Source organism: Trichoplusia ni, chromosome 9 (genome assembly GCF_003590095.1).
Source record: "Trichoplusia ni isolate ovarian cell line Hi5 chromosome 9, tn1, whole genome shotgun sequence".
In the NCBI taxonomy this organism is placed as follows: domain Eukaryota; kingdom Metazoa; phylum Arthropoda; class Insecta; order Lepidoptera; family Noctuidae; genus Trichoplusia; species Trichoplusia ni.
In genome coordinates, this window is record NC_039486.1 from 11399757 (window position 1) to 11426323 (window position 26567).

Genomic DNA, 26567 nt, shown 5'->3' on the forward strand with positions numbered 1-26567 from the left:
TTGTTTTATATTTTTTGTCGTTACAGCAACTTCACTTACAGTATATCAGAATGTACTCTGTGAACTTCACATCACACCACAACTGTCATTATACACCGAATGTCGTGGTAGTAAAGTACGCCGCAAAAAATAGACATTTTGTGTAATCATTATTTTAAAGGCGTACCTTTTACGTGAAATTATGATCTGACGAATAATTGTGACTTCTAAAATAGTTTCGTGAAATAAAGTGAAAAGATGGCTGGTGCTGGAGGGTTTTCACGTCGATTTCTACATGTCTTCTTGGATTGTCTTCTCCTTTTACAATTAGCAGAATACGTAAGTAGTTATAAATCGTTACATTTTCATTGTTCCGCACTAATAAGTTTACTAATGTAGTAGGTACTACATATTTTCTGCGTTTTGTTTGTATCTTGGACGAATTAACGCCGTTTGGGCACAGCCTACTTAGAACATTATTTTATGTGGTTGCTTCGTCGCTCCTAGGTCATTCGCGTAAATTCCATATTTCGCCATTACCGTATAATAAACATGTTAATTCTAACTGTTGGTCAATTTTAAAATGTTATCTCGATTATTTTCGAGATCTAGACATTCAATACTTTATTAATATACTTAAATCATTAAAATTATTATCATCCGACTTTAACCAGTTATAATTTTTTCAGATATTTTATAAACCAAAATATTAAATCTCAGAAACATATTTCTTGAAAGAAAAAATATATTCTTGAGTATAATCAATACTTCTGTCTTGTATCTGCTAAAAATATCTGAATGTATGATTTGAACCAACAATCAACTGAATCTTTAGTAAATAGAAAGTCCAGATAACAAGCTTCTCTAAGGCATGTACTGATAACTGTATATTTCCATTGTTTTACATTAGTTCCAAGCCAGGTGATCATAATCAACCACAAAAAATATATCACTTCATTGAATACTAACACTTAATTGTATGTATACAAAGTCTACAATTACTTATCTACAGTTATTGGAATCCTCTAGAGTCTTAGCTATTGCTTTAAGAACGTTTTCTTCGTTACCAATATTACATTTTTAAATCCTCAATTTACTTGTTACCAAGAACACGGAAACAAGAATATAGTTGAAATAAATTATTAATGGTATTTTGTCTAGAATATTTAGTCTTTTTGTTATAGAACCAAGTTCCATCTTTTTATGATACAATAATACTAATTACACAAGAACAATTAAGCTGATGATTTTGATAAGATTGTAATGAAAAACATAAACAATGGTACTTAAACTTAAAGTATGAAATTGACAGCAGCTTGAAAACAAGTCTTATAAGGAAGGTGTTAAGTCATTGTCAGTGAAAGTTGCAATGTTTTTGTACATGCAATGGTACATTCATACTCATTGATTAACTCTTAAAATAAGATGTATTAAAAATAGTATAATATTAGAAAGTTGCAAGATACTTTCAGTACTCATTCAAACTGTATAATGCTTAGCTACATAATACACTTGTTTTCAAACTATTTTGCAGTAATGTTTAAACCTGTTTACTATGGACTCACTTTGATAAGACTACCAGTACTTTGCATACCTTCTTTTTACTGGAAAGTAAAATGATTAACTTATTCTTATTTTTGTATGTCATAAAATACCTCCAATTACACTACAGTAAGGCTATAAACTCAATTTTAATGCCAATTTCGTCACAAGCAGCTGTGTAATGCACCATTCATTGATCAAAAAGTCATGATTGTTAAAGTCATAAGCAACAAATGAATGCCACAGTAACATAAAACAAATATAAACACCACATTGTTCTAGAATAAGAAAGAATTCTATACCAGACACGCTCAATCTTCAACTACTTTGACATGATACATGTTGATATATGTCAATCAGTAACACAAATGGTACAATTAAGATTAATTTATACCAATAACGGCATGTACAGTTCAATTGGTATGGAATTAAGCTTACTATAGGGGTCTGGGTAGTTCATTATGTTGGTAGGAGCTTTATTGGCTATTATTGATAGTATTTGGGTCTATTTAAGAGATGTAATTTGAGTAATAGATTATGAACGGGAGATGTAACATGAGTTATATCAGTGAACAGTTGCGAGAGACGAGAAAGTAAGATACTGAATACTTATATGTCCATGCAAAACACACATGGATTTTGTGAAACTTAGTTAAAGTGTAAATATATTTATTTTCTCTTGTTGCTGAAGCTGATAACACAAACCCCAAATATTGGAACTTGAATTTTTTAACTTTAAGTTTTTCTTAATCTATTCCTTGTAATTTACCATGTGATGACGACAGCATAATATAATTCGCAATGGTATTAATTACTAGTCAGCTGTAAATAGTACACAAACTTGAAATATGTGTTAGGTAGTATGAAAATTAACATGGTAGGTAGGTACAGACTTGTGTCCATGACTTTATTTCCTTCATTTTTTTTTTGGCGACAGTTTCTCGTTTCATGTTTAACATATTTGTAACATGCATTAAACACACTGTTTATAAATCAGCAACAGACCAGTAAATACGTATTTCCGGACCCGCATCGTATCGTGCAATCGTGAATGGTAATAAATGAGCGATCTTCGAAGAATTTGGAATATAAATGTATTTTTTGTGTTGGGGACTCATCAATCTCGTCAAGTTATAAATGTTCTACGGCATATCAATTGAAAAATATTTTGTACTCAAAGAGACCGCACCTATGTCGTAAAATGTAGTAAGTACATAAATATAGCATATAGCATCGAGACTTCCTATTGAAACGACTTTTTGGTTACTACACCTTATTTTGCGCCCGGTTTGCTAACACGGCAATTATTGGCCACAGGAAACACTCGCAATATACGGATTCGTACAGGGCAGGGCCTGCTCAACCTTGGCCTTAACTAAACTGAAGGGCGTGATGAGATTATATATTTTAAACAAAATAATCCTTGTCGAAATCCAATTTATTTCCTCGTTAAGGAACCAAGTGGTACATATGAAAAAGATTTAAAGAGGTTTCATATTTTTGTTAACTTTTATGGTTGTACATACTATTTTAAATTCATTTATAAATAAAACTTTAAAAACTGTTTATATATATGCACAAGTCTGGGTTTTTAGAAGAAAACGGGAAAACATTCGAGTCATCATAATAACGAATAAATAAAAAAGAAAACATCAATAATAAATTTAGAACCCCTTCTAGAAGGTCTTCCCTAGACGATGGTGTCATATCCATGCGTGCCCGACGCAGGAATGGAATGGTTGCGACTGCAAATGCGTCAAGGCTCATCGTCGCACTCCGTCATACCACAAGCATGCGTGAGACAAATAATAACGAGCATGTTTTCCTTATTACCACACAGTACACACTCAAGGCGACTATGGTTCGCGAGAAAATTATGTTCTTAATTACTGAATCCTTTCAAGTACTCTTAAAGAGATCAAGCGCTTTTAAGGTTTGATATTACCAAAAATAATTTAGCATATTCGTAATGTATTTTCTGGATAATCGTGGAAAGTTCTTCTTGCGTCTAAGTGCCTGCGTTAAAAACGTAATTTTAAATACTGTTCCGTTTGTATAACATTTACATTTCAACCAGCATCATGAATTGTACGAAATTCTAAAAGAGGAGGATTTTACCGTAATATTTTTGGCTTTGAATCACACCAAGCAAGTAAAAACGCTTCAATAAATCCGTTTGCAGCTTTCCTTTTACTCAGAACGTGGAAATATTTCGATGCTCCAGTCTTCATTATTACTGCCTTCGGATTTATTAATAGTAACAGTAATACAACGCTTGAGTGGCAACTGTTATCGAGAAAGCAACAACCGCCTTCTCGGGAAATACGTCTGTATTAAACTTAGCTCGGTCAGCTGAAGTTGCTAGTATGGTCAAAATATCTTTCATTTTGAACAGACCTCGTATCTCTATCTTCTTATAAGTCTATGGAGCCCTGTTAACTACCGTATAGCAGTTTGCGTAAGGCAGAAAGGCTTTGCTCTCCTTTTGGACAGTCGATGATTAAGCCCTGCACAATTTTAATGAAACTTGAATATAAAACGAAAATTGTGATAAACATTTGCATTGAATGTTTTGAAGGGATTTAATTGAAGCCCTATTAGCTCCACATTCCGATTGATAACATTGGAATTTTCCATCAAATTCTACACCGTAATTAGCACTCATTACCTTCGCACTAAAAACAATTAATTCGATTAAAATTTGTTTAGTGCCCCTATGTTAGTTTGCCACCATCGTTCGTCGAATAAAGGTCATTCTTCAGCGTTCAGTTTCGGCTTTATTCGGCCACGTTCGGGTTCATTCGGTTAGCATAAATCATGGCTTGCATTATACTGGATATTCTGGAAAAACCTTGTCTCGGTTTGGAGGTCGACGTAAACATAAAACCCAAAGAATCTTGTTATTGCTAGTTATTCAGAATACTAATGTAAGCAATGAATGTAAGACTTAAAACATTTTTCATGTTCATATCGTCATGAAAACATTAATCTGCAAGGTTTGCATTCGCCATCAGCGTCTGGTGTCCGAATAGAAAATATGTTAGTCGGTACGGCTCTAGCTAATGAGTTTGACAAGATTTGTAGGAAAACTGATGATTAATTTATAGAGATCGGACGTAAATATCCTCAATACGAAAATTTTAATTAAGTACCCAGGATAGTTATGCATGTTTAGTTGTCATATGTTATTTGAAGCTTTTTTTTTAATAATGATCATTGTAAACTGATCATATTTGACATCTACTTGTGTAGGATCTTCACGTAATCACCTCTCCTATTATGTAAGTCGTCGTAACGCTTGTTTATCAATAACATGTTTACTTTGTTTTGGAAGCCCCCGTAATGATTGCCCAGTGGCAACAGAGGTAAAGTTACGCTCCTAACCGATCTGGGTATTATGTAAACAACCACAATTACGTTTAGCATAATAAAATATAAAATTGAAAATGTCTCAAGATAATTCTTTACAGTTAATGCTTTTTTATAAGAAAAAAAAACCCAAATGTTATGTATTTTCTGTTACTTGAGCGTCTGTTAATAACCTGTTTACTTAAATTGGTGACTTAATTCTGTGAGTAATACTTTGTCTACCAATTAACAGTCAATACATATTTCTTTGTCTCTAGTGTGATTCATCCATGAAACCGGGAAGCCCTGATGCATGCACGACATGAAAGTTCAGTTGCCTGTCATTATAAAACGTCCCTTATTACGTTAACCTCTAAGTAATTTTTAGCTTGATTAATAACTATAAAAATGGAAAGTCATTTTTTTTTTTATGAAATACAGTTCACCGTTTAAGATTATATCGGTATGGGTTATTCTTGTTTGTATATTGATGGAAAACGACGAAAACAATAGGTTAGGACATTGAATTTAGCTAGTTACATAGGCACCAACATTATTAGGTTTTGTAGATAATTTTATACTTTTGTATATATATGTATTTAGGTGGTTTACCAGGCAGGAAGTAAAACGCCTCTCTCATGATGATACTGAGTCAGTTTAATCCCTACAACTTGTCAAACGGATGCTGACTCACACAATCAACTAACTCAACAATATGATTTACACAGATGTTTTAAGGTCAAAGGTTTCGCTGTACAAGTTTAAGTAAGTCAAAGATAACTTATCGCGTCTCGTATGATCGCAATTTGTTTTATTAATCAGGTTATCGGTTATCTGATACGATACCCAATGATATGATTGACTCATTAAAAACATTTTGTGATTAACATGTTCAAAGATTGGTTTATTTCCGCTTCTTCGTCTTCTTCGTTAAGACGAAATGATAAACCAGAAATAAAAATCAATGAAAAAGGAAATAATAGTATAACTGATACCTGGAAGACAAAAATAAGTGTTTCTGTAGACTGTTAAATTCCCTTCACAACTCAAAAACATTAGGGTTATTTAAAAATAGACGCCAGTTGTACTCTAATGATGATATTCATTAATATTTACCACAGAAGCCATTAAAAAAGCGAGAGTTTAATGACTCAACTCTTGGTCGAGTCAAGCCGGCTTGGATCAATACTCCAACAGAGATGGTGTACGTAAGGCTTCATTTAGGTTGAGGTTTTATTTTTTACAAATGTTTTATTTTTGTTAGCCTATTAATAATATCAACCTACATTATTTTTTATAGCTTATAGTGCCAGATAGGCTTCCCCAATATCGTCCACGATTTCCTATCCCGTAGTGACCCGTAGTACTACGAGATTTGTTAAAAAAACTTTGCATAATCGGTAGTTTCACTGTAGTCTCAATTATCAGTGTAATTGTGTAAATTAGTATTTGGCCGTCATCATAAGTTTTTATTGCGTCGTCCCCTTATGTACGGCCTTGGTGATTCGCTGAGATAAAACTTTTTTTTCAGTTGTCGTCATTTACGTAGTATGTCATTTGTATAAATTTCGTTACGACATTGATTCAAGAATGATAAACAGTACTTTTTGTGTATACTAGCAAATCTTCCGGAATACTTATAACCATAGTAACTTGTTTTTCTGAACTAATCTATTACTTAGCGATTTATTTGATGGTTGCATGATCTGTTTGTATTGAAAATAAAGAACGTATTTAACACGATACCTAGAACAGAACAAAACATTTCAATGCAAAAGATTAATGAGCACGAAGATAAACTTATAGCTCCTTTGTGTGAACTTAATATTATCTAAGCACGTTTTAAACATTGCTGTTGTGTAAACAATTACTTACTTGGGGCCTTTGAACCTTCCATGTAAACCATTCAAAGAAGCTTTCAATCAATTACTTCGAATTTGAAAGTGTTGGGTTCACAACGAACTGTATTGGGGGTACTTTAAGGGCAAGAACCTCTGAGTGGATTGCTTTTTAATATCAATTTTATAGGTATTCCTGATGTAGATAAACTTTGGCGCGGGACTGAACTCGATCGTCCTTTTTCTTTCCAATTACGGCGCGAATTCCTGTTAGCGTCTGCGAGAGGAATGGTCGTAAAACATTCTCGCGACTATGTTTTTGATCCAGACAGATAGCGTTGATCAACCGCATTGTTTGCCTGTATGTCTATTGATTGAGTTTGCGTTCGCTTCTCGTTCATCACGTTTACATTATCTCTTATAAATATTATTGTTCAGATATTGTGTAGATCACAGAGCGCACGTGAATTATTCAGTGTTTTTTATTCGACCGTTATATTCAGGTGGTTAGGGAAAAACATGGTATCGGGTCAAAATTTGTTTATCAATGCTAAAGTAATCTATTCTTTAATATTAATGCGAGATTTTGTATTCTGAAGTCAATGTTATATGCATGGTGTCGACCTAGAATCTGTAAGTATATCGATCAAAGTTTTTGGTACTGTTTTCTAATTTGAAACTGTTTTTTTTGGTTTGAATACAAAATATAGGTATTTTTTTATAAAAAAATTTAAAAATGCAACCTTCATCTTCACATAGTGTTTAATACATCCAACCAGACCTAAATTAATTGTAGACGACGGGCTTTATTCGTAAGAGGACTTAAACAAGTTCATTATTTTCACGTTCTTTGTTTCGATATTATCTACAAAGTGAAAGACCGACCGTACAATTATTTTTAATTAGTCTTAACAGGGAAATTTTTTATGTCTATTTCTGTCTCTACTTGGCGTTCACATTTTTGTAACACATCTCGAGGGACTTGTCTATATTAAATTAAGAACTAACGTCGTATGCATTATGTAACATATTTTCGTCTATCTTGTAAACAGCTCATTTTTATTTCATTATCATCAATATTGACAAGAATAGTGTAACGGGCCCGCATGTTTCATCTCGTGTGTCCTACATGTCTGAATGATATTCTAGCGTCATCGACATCCGTTCTATACAATTGAATTACAAATATATTGATGTTCAATTTATCTACATTTAGTGTTGACGTCATCGTTTCACACTCAAGATTCGGTAAGAGGAATTTGTAACTAGGTTTGCATGTACGCTGATCAAACTGTCAGATACATCAGAAGTGAATACTTGTTGACATGTGATTAGGTCCCTTTCCTATAACTTATATGAGTTGTATATTTGTTTATCGCGTGACGCAGTTCCAGAGCTTTATTTGTTAGTTTATTTATAGCGGCGTGTTTCAAAGCAACATTCCTTGCACTTGGCAACCGTTGTGTTATGATATGAAAACTTGCCTTTTGTTTATGTGAGTCGCGTATGATTTATGTACTTTTGATCGGGCGCTTGTTTTAGAATCACGATAATATCCAGTCTAGCCTTATGACAGCCATGGAGCAATATCTCCAATAGATTTATTTCACACTCGCATCTAAGCAATCCATACCAAAGCTATGATTTTTCAAGCGATTGTCATGAAACCATGGTTCGTATCAGTAACATAAAATAAAACATTAATCCCAATTTTTTTAGATCGTTATAAGGTATTGTAATCTTACGAATATAGAGAGCATTCTCAAATGAATAGTTATTTGACTGATTGACGTGACTCAGTATTGTCTAATAGAAACGTGCTGGGTTTCTCGTGTTGTGCTGCCAAGCCAACCTTCCATTAAATATTATGAAAGCTGCCAATTATACATACTAAATGGGTTAAATACGAAAGAAGTTATTAATCTCAGAGAAGTAAAGAAAGTAATTTTAGTTCCTGATTTTGGGTAGTATAAGTAATACCTATGCAGCATAACACCTATTAAGTTGAGTTCAGTATATGATTTATTAAAGTATTAAGTTTAGAAATTTATGACTTTCAAACAAGTTCGCGTGATTTCCACGTTACGATAAGTAATTGATAGTTCCAATAAGTTTCCGTTCAATTTGCTAGGCACGATATTTTGTACGTATCGTACAGGTTGTTTATTCATTCTTACATTATACATACATATTCAATAGATCATACTTGGTTTACACATAACTCTTAGAATGGATTTGCATAAATCTCTCAGTTCCTTAACCGCTTTACTCTATTTAAATTAGGTTTTATTACAAATAGCGAAAAAAAAATTATATCCGGTATTATGTTAATATTATCGCATATTTTGGTGGCATTGCAAACATGCGTCACATACTCGTATTTTGAACTTAACCTTCAACATGTGGAAGCTATGCAGAACATTTGGAAAACTTTCTGGTTTCTCAAGTATTTCAACTTGGTGCCAGAGAGAGGCGGAATATATTGGCAAATGTTCATCATGATACGTTGATATGTCATACCTAGACAGTTATCTATCGTGTGGTGCATCAACTACTTTTTAATCAATTCAGTAACTTATTTTTTAATGAAGATTGCACTAGCTTTCCTAATATTAAGAAAGATTAGAATTTTGTTACTATTTGATTAGAATTTTGTTATATGAAATTTGAAATGTTTATTAAACGCACAAATGTGTCTAGAATTTAATAAATATTAAGGTGAAACTAGCTTTCTAGATGTATTTGAAAGATAACACCATAAATTTTGTTACATTTCAAGAGTGAAATCTGATTGCACTATAAAAATATCTAGCAACATAACTTGCATAAAATGTTGCAAAACTTGAATTGTTTAGTGGTTTCTTAGGTTTACGCGAATGTTAGACATTGAAATGAAACTACTTTTACGGATTTTATCGCGGTTTAATTTTAGATTTTAGTCCCGAAACGTCGGGAACTAAAATCTAAAATTAAACCGCGATAAAATCCGTAAAAGTAGTTTCATTTGAATTGTTTATTTGTAAGTTCCTATAAATATAATAAACCTGATTCGGAATTATTTGATGAGGTTTTTATGTCGATAGAACAGACTAAGTCTCAGTTTTTATACCATTTTTTGTAAATCTGTATCTTCCATGAGTCTTGAAATACTGACCTTAATATCAAATTTACGAATACTCGAATAAGAAGTCTCCAACACTATCTTCCATACAATTTAGTAGAATGTAGCGACCGAAATATTTTTTTGTGAATTTTCTACCTAGTTCGATTATACAGAAATTACCTGAAAAAAAACTTAGAGCACAAAGATTTTTTATAAACTACATTAGTCCTGCTCCAAACGCTAAAAGAGTCTTTCAGCTCCAAACTAGATACATCCATAACTAATATTCGTGTGACATTAGAATATGATTGACCGTGTGTCTTTGCTGCAGGTACCCACAGCATCGGCGGAAGGCCACTGTGTCTGGTACGGCGTGTGCGCCCCGCCGTCACCAGCTAAACAGACCAACTGCTACTACAATGGAACAGCTCAACCTATACAAGATACTGGAAGGGTAAGTCTTATTGCTTTACGAATAAGGTCGATAAATAGTAGAATATTAGTACGAAGATGTATACAGACTGTGGTTGATAATGATAATCACAAAAGTATGCAGTTATGCTAATGTCGTTTGGAGGAAAATGATTAAAAATAATTCGCCTAAGTAAGCAGTTTGTCGTTTTATAAGTAAATGCGGACTAATGTAATTAGTTCGGGGACTGCCAACAAGGCTAGACGTGGCTTAAAGTGGCGCGTCTTTTGTGCCGCGAATACATTACGCCGCATTTCTGCTAGTTGTTTTATTGCCCAAACAACGCGAGAACATTAAATTGCAAAACGTTTTAGAGTTGCTATTTTATTGCTAAGTAAATGATTTTGATAACATTGTTTTTGTTTTTGAATAAATCATATTTTTCGTAGTGTTGCAGAATTTTGAACATAATTTTAACTAAATATTAAAGGAAATTCCATGATTTGTCATTTTATGACGAGAACATTAATGTTCCTATTTATCATTTAGCGATATGACGAATTTAGCGTCATTGGAAGTGGATTTTTGGTTATTTATTAATATTTCTGGCGTAATCGACTACTACTAATTGCTTTCTTAATCACTTATGTTACGTCACAATATTCTGACTGACGATTGATTCTGATAACACGAGGATCACGTCTTTACTAACACACGTAACAAAACCTCGAAGTCGAAATTCAAGGTAAGGATATCTGCAATGCATTATGACAACTTCTGAATCTTAAACGTAATACTTGGCAGCGCTTTTCCTTGAAGTTTAGGTACCGGATTATTCCTCGTTATATTTTGCTCAGGATATGATATTGCAGTTTATTTCTCCAGCTGTCAAAGAGTTTTTACACCCCTCAAGGGCGTTTTGAACGACACTTAACTGGGTCACCGGGTGAGGTTACTTCTGTGTTCTCGATGCTATATTTAGCATGTGCATGCAACTGTGACGTCACAAAAGTCCTAGTTTTCACGCGGAACTTGACCTGTGCCTAACAATAGCAGTTCAGGCAATGTGAACTGCAACGAATGACGTAATTAATCAGGGACTTAGTATGCGGTTAGTGAGAGTACGAGTGATTGCTCTCCTCTCGTCTCTCATCGATAGATCGATACCAGGAGCTCAGAATTAATAGACACTATACTACTAGACGTTGTCACGAAAGCTGTGTACTCCTTTATGTATCTGAGTTCTTTGTCCTGTTTAAAAACAATTACTGTACTGTGATATAATATTGACAATATGAAGTCAGAAGAAAAATAAGCAATTAAATGTTTGTAAGATAACATTATCATCTAAGTAAATAATAGTTTCAATTAGGATGCGATATCACATATTTTACGTAGTTACATTTAATTCTGGTTTTTAATTTCAACTATGAAAGAACCTTTTGTTTTAATTATCGATACTGGTATCTTGTTAATAGTTGCTACCCATTTATCTTAATATTTAGGTAATCTTTCACCTCGGTTCTGGTTCGAATCCAGAGGTGTATGCTATAAGAACAAAGTACTACATTGTTGCAAGCGATATCAGTCATCCGTTACTCATGACGTAGGTTTATGCTTATTTAATCGTCGGATAAAGGTCTTAAAATCCGGTATTGTGAGTGCCTCGGTTAAATGCACAGTTACGTAAAGTTCGAGATATTCGTTAATAGCTACAAGAAAGATTTTCTGTTAATGAAATTCCGTTGCGGTCTCTTATAAAACGAGAGAAGTCGTCAAGTTGTCTTTAATATATAGGAAATGAAATGATGCCTTAATACGCTGATAATAGTGATAATGCAGCTTTCCAAGGGATTCTTTTTTCAATCTATAGTTTAAGTTAGTTCGGCTTGTATGGTCTTAAAAGCCTAACGCCAAATAACCCAAATAGTAGGTGTTTCTCTATTCCGTAAAAAATGTCGATAACAACGATTACCCGAATCACGTGACTAATTATTGTTTGCTTATCAGCCTGAATGACATCCGAGGTATTTCTCCATTGTAGTTATCCGTTAGATAGTAAACACACCTGCGTTAATTAGGCATATTAATTCATAAATACACTAAATCAATATAATATTTATAATGAGTCACCGATAATAATAATTCTTAGAAAATATTGCGCATGAAACATTTTGGTTTTATTGCCGTGTCTTCGGCCATCAGTATATTCCTACCTATTTATACAGTAGTTTTTGTTTTTTTTTTACTTTTAAACAGCCTCACATTATAAATGCCTGCATTTTGCATGATGATAACCTCATCCTCTGCCTGGCGGTCACCCGATATGTCTGCGTTATAAACAACACCGGATTTGCGGAAGCTTGCTTCTCAATGATTTACTATAAATACCACCCATTCATGACCTTTCATAGTGTCATTGCTTTGAGCTAAGTAGCATAAAGTAAACCAATGGCGGCTTCTATGATGGATGGTTCTAGGCCTCAATTTACAAATCTATGTTAATATTCAATTGTATTAAGGTTCTAAACATTTAATGCCGTTGGACTGAACAGACAGTTCAGTGGTTCAGTGCTCAGTCTGAGGTTTTTGACCTAAACCTACTTTAGGTTAGGTGAAAGTTTGTTGACAGGTCATCGATACACAAACGTTGTCACGCTCACGAATGTTTCCGTAGACCTTCAAAAACTCATTTAAATAAGGAAGGAATGACAAAATGAAGTATTACAATAAAAAGATGATTCATTGTTATGCGCATATATTGACAGGATGTCCATCATTGTAATTATAAATATTGGACATTATATGCAGATTTTACATCTTTGGTCATGAACCCTTACTGATTATCAAAAACCTAAAAACGCCTATATGATAATTCTTGACATTGACAGTGACATGATCACAGATGAGGTTACGAGGAAACGAGATGTAACCGTCCTAGGCTTTAAAAAAAAGCGTGTGGGCTATGCAAAAAATGTAGATAACGTCAAGTTGTTTTAGTCTAAGATGCAAACTACAAGGTTGACGACGAATAAACGTATTCCCACATACCATGAACTGAATGATTGTGATATAATAATATAACTGTATAATAATACATTTCTAAATGTAATGTACGTTACACAGGGCCCTAAGGTTGCTATGCGAACACCCACGCTATTCGATAGTCGGGTATCAAACGGTGGAATGAACTATAAGTACAAACTTAGAACATCTCCGTATCATTAGCAGAGGTCACATGTCACATGTCACTCTTGTCAGATTCACATGTTAAACACTGATAAAGAAACTATATCTGATTACACTTAATGCCACCAACGACGTAACAGACTTGTAAAGATAATGTTTAATTCATATCGTTCAAGAAGTTATTTATTTGATTATATTTTTTTAATGATGTTCTAATTTGTGTTATTAGATAATAGTTATTAATAAATAATTATTTATGAGGTTTATGTTGTTGGTCATCTTATAAGATTACAAGCAAAGCAGTAAATCATTCGAGGTCAGCTTCCGCGAATCCGGAATGTCGTTGGAGCGAGCGAAGCGATGACCCGACAAGGCTCGCGTATATAAACCATATAATCGTATGGTTGTTTTTATATCAGATACAACTTTTTAATCAGTTAGAATACTCACAGTTGCCCGCGACTTCATTCACGTAGTATGTTTGTTTAATGCACAACACGATGGAACCTTGACGAATAATGTTTAACGCAAACCAACCAAGATCATTATGGTGACGATTATAACAAAAAAAAAAGCTAATAAAATCTATTAATATTACTACGAAATTAGATAAACCATGTAGATTATCATCATATTTTATCTCTCTGTTAGTACTTTAGATTAGGTTAGGATTTTAGTTTTTGTCAATGAAATCAAACCTTGAATGAAATCAATTTTTTTTAATACTTTATATACGTTTCCGTAGTATTGAATTTAGCATTACTTTTCAATATATCATTACGATAACAATCTAATTAGTTCATAGCTATATTATTGATCCAAGTTTTTATTAAGGTCACATTGATTTTGATACAAATATAGAAACTTAATACTTAAAATGTCGTCATTAATTTAAAATGTCGTTCGGCTCTGAGGACTTATCCATTGAACGAATAAACTTTATCCAGCGTAGTAGCGGACCCTTACCAACGGGTAAAGTAATAAGTGACCAATTATGTTAAACAAATTTAATTTTAAGTTTTTGTAGACGTTTTTGTGCCTAAATCTGTTGAAGAAAAAACGTGACCCATAAGCTATCATCAGGCCAGATTCCTCTTCTAGTCACAATGACATCCTTAATAAAAATGGATCTGTGTTCTTGATGTGTCAGATATCACTCGGTTAAAGTGGTCAAAGAATATTAATCGCAGATTTTTCCTAGAAGACAGGTAGTCGTCAAAAAATTGTCATTGATCGGAGTTTTCCGTGGGAGTAAGTAAGACGGCAATTAAATATGTAGTATATCTCGTAAAGCTTGTGCATAGTAAGGTGAGCGTCATACATGGATTTAAATCTTAATCTGTTAACTCATACTAGTATCAAATTTTCACTTGTTCCAAACGCAATAAACCTCTTTAAAATATTACTCATGTATGGACCGTTGAGTGTTTTGAGCATGTATTCAGTTATTTATTGTTTTCTTAATTGAAGGTCGTGTTTGAGGACAGATGACCACTCCGGTTAATGCGTTTTAATTATAAGCATATTTGAGTGGCTAACTATACCACGTTCTTCCATAGTGTATGAATATTTTGTTTTCTACTATAATTATGCTAACTGTGGATTTTTCTTGTACAAACTCAGCACCGACCTATATATTTCGTCAATTCATGAATGAATTTTAACAAACAACTCAAATGCTAGCGTATACGTTATTTTATTATTTGGCAACGACAACAACAATTTAGGTATATTGGCAAATGTGTAATTTGCAAGTTCCAAATACGAGCACGTTGCGTCTGCTACGATCGGGTCACTGGATCTATGCACTTGGCCAAGTATTCTTATAGAGTAGGTCAGACCGAAGGAGTCTGTATATAACGCAATTTTGTGTAATAAAAATTAAAATAATGATCACTCATAGAGTAGTAACATCGTTAACGAGACCGGTTATATCAAAATGGTAGACAAAACCCCGGAAATATGTTATGATAAGTTTATTTGATGTCAAACCAGTTAGTAATCCCACAGTCTTCCCCACCGCGTCGATATATAAATGATGCCAAATTGGCGAATGACTTCACTTTTGCATCGAGACACATATACTATGTTTTTGTTAGAGATGGCATATGGTTCACACAGACGAATGCCATGTTTTGATTGGCTCTCGCAGTCTCACATTAAATGCTATACAAACATAAGTGGAAGAAAACATGCTGTTACTCGGACTGGACACAATATAATCAGTCACACGGATAATCAAAATAATTATTACACCTAATCTTTGTACGTGTTATTGAGCTTACATCATTTGTTCTGCAGAAATCACATATAAGATCGCATGTTAGAACGTTGAACCTGGAATAACTCAAATCATTGTTATACATTGCCAGACGACTTTAGCAGTAAAGGCGAGCCATGCCAATCAAAATAGAAAAAAAAACTGGCAAAACTTGTTTTTCCAGTCTCGCCTGTCTGTGAAAATCACAACACGAACCGATTTTGAATCCGGTTAAACTTCAACACAAAAATACCAGACCACCCTTTTTCGATTTACTAGAGGAGAAAAATTGTTCAACAAAGCAAATATGCTTGTTATCAGTGAAAATATCATCATCAGATATCATTTTTACGCAAATAAGAAAACAAAGATTCTGTTTTAATATTGTATTTGCACAAAAGGCGCGGGCTTGCTGCCAGGCTGTTAAACTGTTATCGACATTGAAAGTGAACCTTACGCAGATGATATAAAATGCAAAGTTCTGCAAACAAGTAGATCATTATAACGTTATTATCAGAAAATTATCATACAGTGGCTTGTTATGACGTAAGCTTCCTAATGTTGAACAAAACATCAACAAACTCACCTTCCGTAGATCTTTGGCTAAACGTTTACTCGCAAATGTCTGCGGAAAACATTTATAACTTCCTGAGGTTGCTTCTGTCTGACTACGTTAAAAAATACAAGATTCAACCTTGAGTGAAAGTCTGCAGTGACTCGGCGCGCTGTGTATGACTTGACTGTTGGAAACGTGGTAAAATATATAGGTACATGTATGTTATTTATTGATTTATTGAGAGCAGCAAATCGAATTCTTTACTCACCTTTACGGACGGCCGAAACATTCGCATTGAACTATACAGTGTTTGCAGACTATTCACAGCTCTTCATTTATTTAAGGCGATATCCTCAGAGATAGAAAACAGAATATTCTAGTGTTTGATGTAACATCGTCAGACTACAGCCCTTACTTACAGACGTTTATAACACCTATATAATTTATATTTCGCTCCGTGCCATTTCACACGACCGTATGCCAATAATGACGATTGTTTCTAGTTATTCAGAATACAAGGAAGAAAGGTATTAGTTTAGTAATGTCTGCAAATGGCACTTCTCCTTATGTAGGTACCTAGTAATAACTGGGAAATCGTGCTGGAAATAGCTTCTTTCAAACCTTTAAATCACAGCACAGATATAATTCTCAGTAATTTGCATGCTAAAGAACTGCGCCATAACGTATAACAAAATTTAACGACCAACAAATGGAAACCAATAAGTCGAAAGCCGGGATCAAGGCCGCTTTAGCTCGGCAACAGTGAAAAAGACCAGAAAATAATAAGTACGTCCAGACATAACAACACAAAGAATAATGGAAAATAAATAAGCCTGTGTTGTAAAAAATATGTAAAGTCAAATGACTATAGCTTGGAGTTGGACTTCGTTTCTCTTGACCGGCTATTAAATTATAAGTAAACGTGTTCAGTCTCAACTTATGGAATTGTTTCCTCGGTTGCGAATAAAGAACTCGTTTAGGTCCTAGACAGATAGGAAAGTTCAAAGCTCAAGAGGGCAATACAACATTATTAAAGTTCTTTGTGCAGTTCTGAAACTCGGATGTCAAACACGAGGTCCATAGCTAGCTTTCCGGATAATAATACAAGTATTTATGTATATTTTTTAATAATATTTGAAGATTTGATGAGATTCGTCGTTTAGTTAGGCTCCCTGACTGCGTTAAGCTATAGCTGATATTCGACCTTCAGACAACCTTACTTCGTTTAAAGCTATCGATCGTGCTAACTAACAATTTGTATTCCGCCGAGGGTTTCACTTGTTTTAGGTCCTATATACCCGGCCAGACTGAAACCAGTGTAATATCAATCCTGTTGTGTTTTAGTTGGGTTATTTTTTTTCATTATTCACTGCACCTCACTTTTTTCGACGTTTAAGAACAACGATTTACAGGTCCAATGTAAATCGTTTATGTGCTCTTATGTGAGCTTACATGATTTCGAATATAATTCTGGCCATTTGTTATTAGTATCCACAAAAAGTCTCAAACATGGCTGGAACTGTAAAACGATTCTTTTTCGTAGAACGCGCGCATTCAACGAAGTCGTTTCGGCAACTTCTCGTTTTAGTTCTTTTATGTTTTCGACTAACATTCACAAGGCGGGCCTTCAAGCCACCTATAAATCTTTTTCAGTGCTGTCAAGGACTTTTGCTATGCGAATTTTATGATTAAAACTACCATCATAATTCTTTCTTCCTTGAAAATACCTGATGCCTTCAATTATGACGTTTACTTGATCACCGCTCATTAGAATATAATTGCTAGGTATCCACGTTATTATGGTGGTGTTATTAACTGTACCTATTACTATCTCCACGGTTGTATGCTTACGCAGACAGATAAACGATTGACAGGAAACGAACGATCGGGTTTTTTGATATCATTAAATTATTTATTCGCATAATAAGTATTTTTAATGATGTTTGTCTACTGATGTGCATGTAATTAGGGTATTTATTTGCTTCAAGCAAATCAGTATTGTTTGTGTGCTATTTCCTTTTAAAATGATATTATTTAAGCACAATATTTTGTATCTTCCTGTATAATTAAATCATGTTCTATGTTCAATCATTGTAGGCATTTAGTAGAATAAAGACAGGAAGGAGAATTTGTTTTAAATTAAAAACAGTTTCAATAGTAAATATGGACGTATCTAATATTAAAGTCTGCTTTGAAAACAATAACCTTTCCAGGTCATATACCTTGCTTAACAAAGAATTTTTAACACTCAAGAATGGTGTACTTGACATCTATAGATTAAGGCCTTTATTCGTTAGCACGCGACTGTTTGAATATCATTCATTTTTATCAGCATAAGGAAAATTTTAATCTTTTTCCTATGACTGAAAGCCAAAGGAAATGACTGGTCATAAACGCTTATTAAAACCTCATGGATGCAGACATTCAAATAATAAAAGTTAACTGCGTGGACTCACAAACATCAATTGACATACACAATTTATTGATCGACAAATGAAGTTTGTAGACGAGACAATTTAAATCATTTCGTTCGTTTGCAACCAGTACAATGTAGTCAAAATTATCGATCGTTACAATCTGGCCGTTTGATATATAAATATTTCCTTTAAACAATTGAATGTACTAACTCAATACTCAATACTCAATCATTTATTCCATTCCATATGTTACAGAGATGGTAGAAAATAAATAGCAGTTCAATATGGACCCGCATTTTGGGCACGCAAAAAATATAGGAGAGAGGAAGAGGGCAGAATAGCAATTCAGAAAAATTAATATTGCCATAAATAATAATTGTATAATATTAATAATAGTTGTTACTTTTATTATGGTTTGTTTAGGCAGGATGATTTAACAACTACCCTTCGAGTAACATGCAATCGATTTCTCCATCGCCGTGCAATAAATATTCTCTATGCATTACTCAGTTATATCGGTACCAGAAAGTTTATTGAAAAAACATACTTACGTTCAACTTTTGTTTGTTGTTCACTCATTGTTAATAGAATCTGAATCATTTTGCAGCACAGAATACAGAAATAGTACCAAAAAGAAAATAGTTGGTAAATAAGATTTATTTGAAGGAGTGGGCCAACTTCTACGAACAAATTTAGTAGTTTTGGTAGGTAGCATAAGTATACAGAGTATCTAATTTTACAATTTGTTTAACATAAAACAGTTTTAAAAAGAACAAACAAAAGCCTTAACCTGTCTATACCTCGCCTATCCATTAGATATACCCGCGGCCCCTGCGGGATCGTTTATAGGGGTTAGACTATCGCATGTCTTCACACCATATACGCAGACTAGAGCCATTAGTAGCGGTGTTCCGACCATGAATTCCGTGCCTAGGTTAGCTAACACCGTCTACTCAAGGCCTAAACGACCATGGGAACTTGTTACATGTTGTACTCGCTCAGATTAGAATTTTAATTATTAAAAAACATCTAAATACATTTGATATACTTACCGAAGGCGAAACATGCGATGCACCTTGACTTAAAAACGGATAAAGAAGTTAATGTTATTCAAAAGTAATTTATTGAAGATCAATTTGAAATAAATTAATCTAGGATTATAGATGTAAGCTGCGTGTTAACAAGCCTCTTATACGAAATTGGATCAAAAGTTCAAGATTAACTTGAAAGAAATACAAAATAAGTTTTAATTTTAAAATGTTAGACCGCTATCAAACCTGTCCGGTCCACAGAAGTGGATTTGTCGCATGTGCCCATTGACCTGTTAAATAGGACTAGATCACCCTTCACGAAACGTTTATTCAAGAGGAAAATATTATAGTAGACCAATATTCTATTAAATATTGTCCACATTTAATTACTATAGCATAGTTTTAATTATGATTCGTTAAATATACAAATAATAAATGTAGTCAGCCTTAAGCTAAATACATACATGATATTGTAATCGCATGACATTCCGTTCAAGCTAACCAAATAGAGCTGTAAACACCAACGAATCCATTGCTGCATGGCTTGAGTAATCATAAACTCGCTTGTAAACAAGTCGAGCAAGGAACGTAACACGCTGAGATCATTGCGCTTTATCAACGTGCGCCGTTGACGCACACGATGTGAATCATATTTTATAATTGCTTCTTGCCTGCCTGTAACCTTTTGAGATTCGGTATTTTACTGGGCTAGTTTAGGAAAATACTCTCAAAACACGGCCTGCATGCAAGGCTTTTCCTTGTTTCAATAATACAGTAGTTATTGTGACTAAAATAATAATACACTTAGGTATTGACGGCATTGCTGTTTTGCTTTCAATTTATTTGAATATTTTTTACCTACAATGCAAGTTCCGACGGAAGTGGATTAACCGTACGTTTAGGCAGTTTTGATAATATATGAATCAATTTACGATAAAAGAGGCATATTACATACATAAACAATATATATATTTAATTTTGATTAGTTTAAGAACCTAAGTTGCATTACAATTAATCATTTATTTGGTTTAGCGGAATATTGCGATCTTCCAGTAAATACTAAGCTAAATAATAAATATTAATTTTAAATATGCTAGTTAAAATATGAATTACTTTAAATGTGTTTATTTTATGATGAAATAAAGTAAAATTGATTCTGAGAAGACATAAAAAATACATCACAATTTGCCTATAAAACATAATAAACATATTTATTGGTTCATTCACAACAGGTGCGTGACCTTCGCTATTATCGCGTTGATAAGATGTACAATACTTGCTAATCAGGAAACGGTAACGAAACTTTCTTATTAATATTACAAACCATCGGCCAGTTATGTAGTTCAAGATCACCAGTCACATTTTAATGTTAATTTGTAGGTGAAGGTTCAACCAAGGACTTGAATGTGTTCGGAAAGATTGACTTAGATAAGCCATGTTGTCGCCTGTTCGTTAGCATACAGGTCAACGATCAAACGATACCTGCCACGATGCAGCTTAACAATCAGAAAATAAACAAATCCCATAAACATTATTTGAGTATACCAAACTTCGCGGAAAGACGCATACTGGCATCAGTTTAAACTGGTAACGTGTTTGTAAATATGAGCAATTAGTACAGCCGACAAGGTCGAAGTTAACAGATTACCAAACTGCTTGGACCGGTCGATTCGCATACCTTTTTTTTTTAAATGTTAAGAATGTTGTTTTATCCAAAACAAAAACTAGAGGATAAAGATTTCATGCATTAACAAATTACGTTGCTACTAATAATCATTTTGGGTTTTATGTGTGTAAGCATCTTGTGTTCGGATTATATTAATGATGAAAAGACTTGAAGGCACACAATCCTCCTTTCGCATGTCTGGACAGTGGACTCATATGAAGGCTTATACTGATGAGAATAAAATTACTTCTCTGATACACTAGGGGACCACTAGAGCACCTAATAGTATGCGATTTTCTAGAACTATCTAGACAGTCATATGTGCTAATGACATTCGTATGTTGCGCGGTATGATTTCAAACAGTGGACGTCGCGGAGTGATGAAATCTTTGACCTGTCGTTAAACGTTGTCAACACGAGCTCTTTGTTATGTAAGCATCTTTGGGAATTGCTTAATACTTGCCAGAATTATTCACGGGGTTAAATAATATTGTCCTCATAGCTGAATTCGATGAATCAATGGCGCTAAACATAATTTTAAATCAGATATATAGGTATATCCATCAAATATGTATAGAGAACATTACATTACTTTTTTTTCATTCCAGGAGTAAGATATTTTTTACGGAAGAGAATTCAATCGAAGGCAAATCTCAACAACCAGCATTTTTAGGTGTCTATTAAACCAAGAGGTGTCTGAAACCAAGTTTACGTAACTCTCTTGACTATGGTGTCATAAAAATGTCAAGATTTGTCCCTAAGTGGAATCAAATTATACGTACGACAGATTTCAAATTACAGTTCCAAACGTGCAATTTTAAACTCATTTCATAGCGTCATACAATAAATGCCGGAAACGAGTTAATGATAAATTCAACATTATCTAGTGGCTTCATTGGATTTAATGTTTACATGGCTAAATATAAATTTTGAAGGTCCGACTATAGATTACAAGAGTTTTCAAAAAAACAGTCAATTTCCTCTTTTTCGTGTAATGAATTTCAGTGTTTTGTGACATTTTCGTATAACATTACTAATTTGTGTCTTAAGAGTATGGAAAAGAATACAAAATGTACAAATTATTTACCCCGAACAGTTGAAACATGTGACACCAACACGTGATTTTCTCAAATAGATATTATAGTGACATGAAATTCAATGGAACTTCTCACAAACATTTCTATCTCACAAATTAATCCATTAGCTTAATACCTTAGTACACGTGTATGGACAAGTAATATATTCTTGATATATGGGTCAACGTAGTTCCAGGCGAAAATGTTCAACATTTTCGTGAAAAGCTAAGCCGATATTCGTTGCTAAAAGCATTTTAACCTACTTTCACCCCCAAAATAACGCCTAATATCGATTTATTTGACTCTATTTCATATGATTACCACCTAAACACCAGATCAAACATAGTACTTGTAATTAGTCTCTCATGTGACATACACTTGAGTCACTGGCAATTATAATGCATAGTACTTTTAAGAAATTAGAAACAATGGGAGTATATAAACTGGACTTTATCACCGACACACAGTTTCTGCTGACGTAATAATGTCTTTAGGAATTACCGCTTCTAGCGTCTATTGAATCGTTATCATGTTCTCACTGTAGCTTTATCACAGATACCCTATAGTTACTGTATGTTATGCTATATACCGCTATTGTTTCTCTTATCGACGGCCATAGGTTTTTTAATCTTGCTATACCTACGCGCTATATCTACTATTTTCATTATGCCCGTATTATCCACAGATCTAGTGTTATTAATAATTTTCTCCTTTTTACTGGTGGAAAAAATGCTACATGGTTCCATTTGGTCTTTCCTTATGATAGAACCTCCCGGTTTCGCAAACAGCGTCTGCCATAATTGTCACTTTCAACGCAGTTATTGTTTGGAACACAATATAAGGACAGAATAAAATTAGTCGACTGGCCTTCCAGAAACCTCCGGTTAATGTCATTAACGGACATAATTCCACCGTGTTCCGAATCAATACTTCTCTAATGTATTTACTTTGTTCTTTGTATGTTTCTTACTGAAGATGGAAAGAGATAGCCTTATCAAATAATAGCTAATAAATATATTCGATAAGTTAATTAGCTTTATTCAATTTAAAATATCAGTAGATATGGCAGCTGTTGTTTAATATTTTTATTGCACGTTTTGTTTTTATAACTTTGCAGATTTTTTATGTGATAATGATAGGAGTAGCTATGTCAACTTCAAAGTATACAAACGCTTTTTAGAATACCGTAAGTTGACATTTGGGCTTCGTTTTATGAAAAATAGGCGAAACAATGGTTTATATTTGATAAGCAGTCCTGTTGTGACATTTTTTTAGAAAACTTGTTTTTTTTTTTAAAGTCATAATGTGACTGAGCTCTAATCGTGTTTAGTAAATGACTAAAGTTTATTATTACTATAAGGCAATATAGAAGTATATAATTCCAAAAATAATAAATAGCATTCATGACATACGGCATCAAGTCCACCTTTGTACATCATTTTCAAGTAAAAGAATTATAAATAAAATAGATACATTATTCTTGAGAGATTTGGCATTATAATGATACCAAAACGATGTTTACGCTAGCAATGCCAGTTAATTCCTCGCAAATAATTATTTATAACTTAGGTATCCAAAAATATCGCTAGCCGGACGTTCCTATAAATAATATTTAATTAATTATTTCGAGTTTATTGCACTTACCCTCGATAGCATTATGTTCACCTATACTAATTAAATATTAACCATAAGACAACTGTAACGATAGGATTTAAAAAAAGTATACTTGAATCGTCTTTGTGTTGTGTAGTCTTTTACCATTGTCATTTCATCCCATTTCATAAAACACAATTAGTCATAAAGGTTTTTAAACTAAATCTCATTATTAATTCTTAAGAAATCCTTACTTACTCAATTTTAGGATTCTTAGATAAGGGCTTATCGCATTCCTACTGCTTCTGTGAATATTTAGAGGTCTGACTCATTGACTAATTAAGAACAAATATACTCTGATTAATACTCAACGTTTTCCCATTAACCACAATAACAACATTTTTGATTATGTTACAAATAAGATGTAATAAATACCACATTAATCATCACGGAATATTTGTATCTAATAGGAACTGTTTTAAGCGGAAGTTAAACGTTAGATTGCTTGTAATTATATCAGATTATAAGTAAAGCAATTACTTGTTTATAACACTTTCAAACTTCACTTTGTGTTTCTAGAGTATTCTAGACCAGCGCAGGACAAGCATTTGTGTGATCCATGAACACATGTCCTGAGTCTGGGTGCATCAGTACATGTGACTTAAATGTTTGGGTAACCTCACAAAGATAAAGTTCCTCAATGCGAAAGTCGTTCTTTTTAACAGAAACAATAGCTTTTACGAAATATTAAGTGAGTGTATCTTAAGACTTATCCATTTTATTCGTTAGTTCTCAATTAATTGAAACAATTCGCTAGACAGAATTGAGAGTACTGAAACAGTCCTCAGGCCAATTTAGACAATATTAAAATATACGCAAGGATAGTCTTCAAGGAGAAACGAACAGCCAGACAGAATATGTTCTCATATGTTGTCCAACATAGGTATATCTTATCTCCTATAATATCAGGTTAAAGTCAAGAATTGAGTTTTATGTATTTGTAAATAGTAAACTGTATTATCTGTTTCCTGCAGCTACGCCTGCGTACACCTGTGTTTTAAACCGAATCTTTTGAGACCCAGTTTATTGATCGCGTTTCAGGCGTTCATGATTTACAGGGAGCGAACATGGAACCGCAATGCTTTTATGAATTAAATTGACAAGTTTACAATACCCAAGTATCACATAAACTTATTATTAGTATTAGTAGAAGCCCATCACAATTCACGGACCTGCAATGTAGGTCAAAACAAAGCCAATACATTTACGATATCACCTATATGAGTATTTCGATCGTATTTGGAAGTTTATGACGCAGGTCTGTACGAAGCGCAATGTTATTGATTTAAGGTCATCGAACCCCGATATTTTGATAACAAAAGTCATTCGTAATGAAAGTAAAATCTAGACGACAAAGGATTTTGTTCAAGATTCTATGTTTCGGTTTATGATTACTTGAAGTCAAGACAAGAATGACTGACAGGATAAAGGTCGTTTATTTTTCATACTAATTGAAGTTGTATAGTGTTACTACATGACACGGAATTTCTATGTATTTGAAACAGCAGTATTCAAGCAATTTGTTGATGAATAATTTACTGAAAACGAAAATACTCTCACACCAGCGGCAGTGTGTACATCAGAAGTTCAGCATGAATAAATATATACAGTAAACAGTAAAACCTATCAATAAATATAAAAACAAATCGTTTTCCTATTTGTCTGTTATCAAACGATACAACTGTAGCCTAGTCACGGATAATATAATGCGTTAACAGCCTCGAAAATACGGAAACGATACGTTAATATTCAGATACCTTCTTCCGGACAATATCAACCCACACTTAACATAACAATATCATAACATTTAATTATTCCAAAATAAACTCCTTTTCATCAATGAGTAGGGTGTGTATTCTGCATTTACTTATATTAACAATCAATAAACTTTTTGTTTTTAATAGGTCTTTAAATCAGAACAGACATCTTTACATAAGCATAATTAATTGTATATTACACATTAATCAAATATTAATCGTATTAATTGCGTCTTCAATTAAACTGGGTCACCTTATCACGTAACATATGGTTGGAATTTCTTTTTATATAAAAAAAAAAAACAAATGGGTTTATTCTTCAGCACAAACAGTGATTCATCCGGTTAAGCTTCGCGCTACTGATAACCTTAGTGACCATTTATCAGTGGAATTATAAAATAAATATATTTGTTTAGATTTTCTGCCTTCAAAACTCTAAACAATGATCCGTTAATCTCGTTCTGATTCGACTCTGGATAACACTCGATTAGCTCATGTCTGTCGCGAGACTCATTTGTTATATTATCTTATTAGGAACATGTTATGTTATCGATCGATTAACATTAAAACTTTGAAGAAATTCGTCTCTTCTGAGAATTGCAATGTTTTTTTTTTATCAGTAACGAATCGAAATATATTCGTTATTTTGGCTGATGCTATAAACTAAGACTTAGCAAACAACTTCGAATTTGATACTTTAACTATCAATAAAACTCTAATCGTTATTTCAAACATAACTA

At 33.4% G+C, this 26567-nt stretch overlaps 1 protein-coding gene across 6 annotated transcripts in view; it reads left to right on the plus strand.

Annotated features, from left to right (window-relative positions):
• Positions 1-74: 74 nt before the first annotated feature.
• LOC113497190 (NPC intracellular cholesterol transporter 1) overlaps positions 75-26567 on the plus strand; it is a 50997-nt gene continuing 24504 nt past the window's right edge. For 4 of the 6 annotated variants that reach the window (XM_026876614.1, XM_026876611.1, XM_026876613.1 and 1 more), the window contains exons 1-2: positions 75-318; positions 10142-10264. In XM_026876614.1, the coding sequence (XP_026732415.1) occupies positions 238-318; positions 10142-10264 (204 nt within the window). In that variant the 5' untranslated portion in view covers positions 75-237. The remainder of the gene's footprint in view (positions 319-10141; positions 10265-26567) is intronic. The other 2 variants (XM_026876610.1, XM_026876615.1) reach the window with 1 other exon arrangement.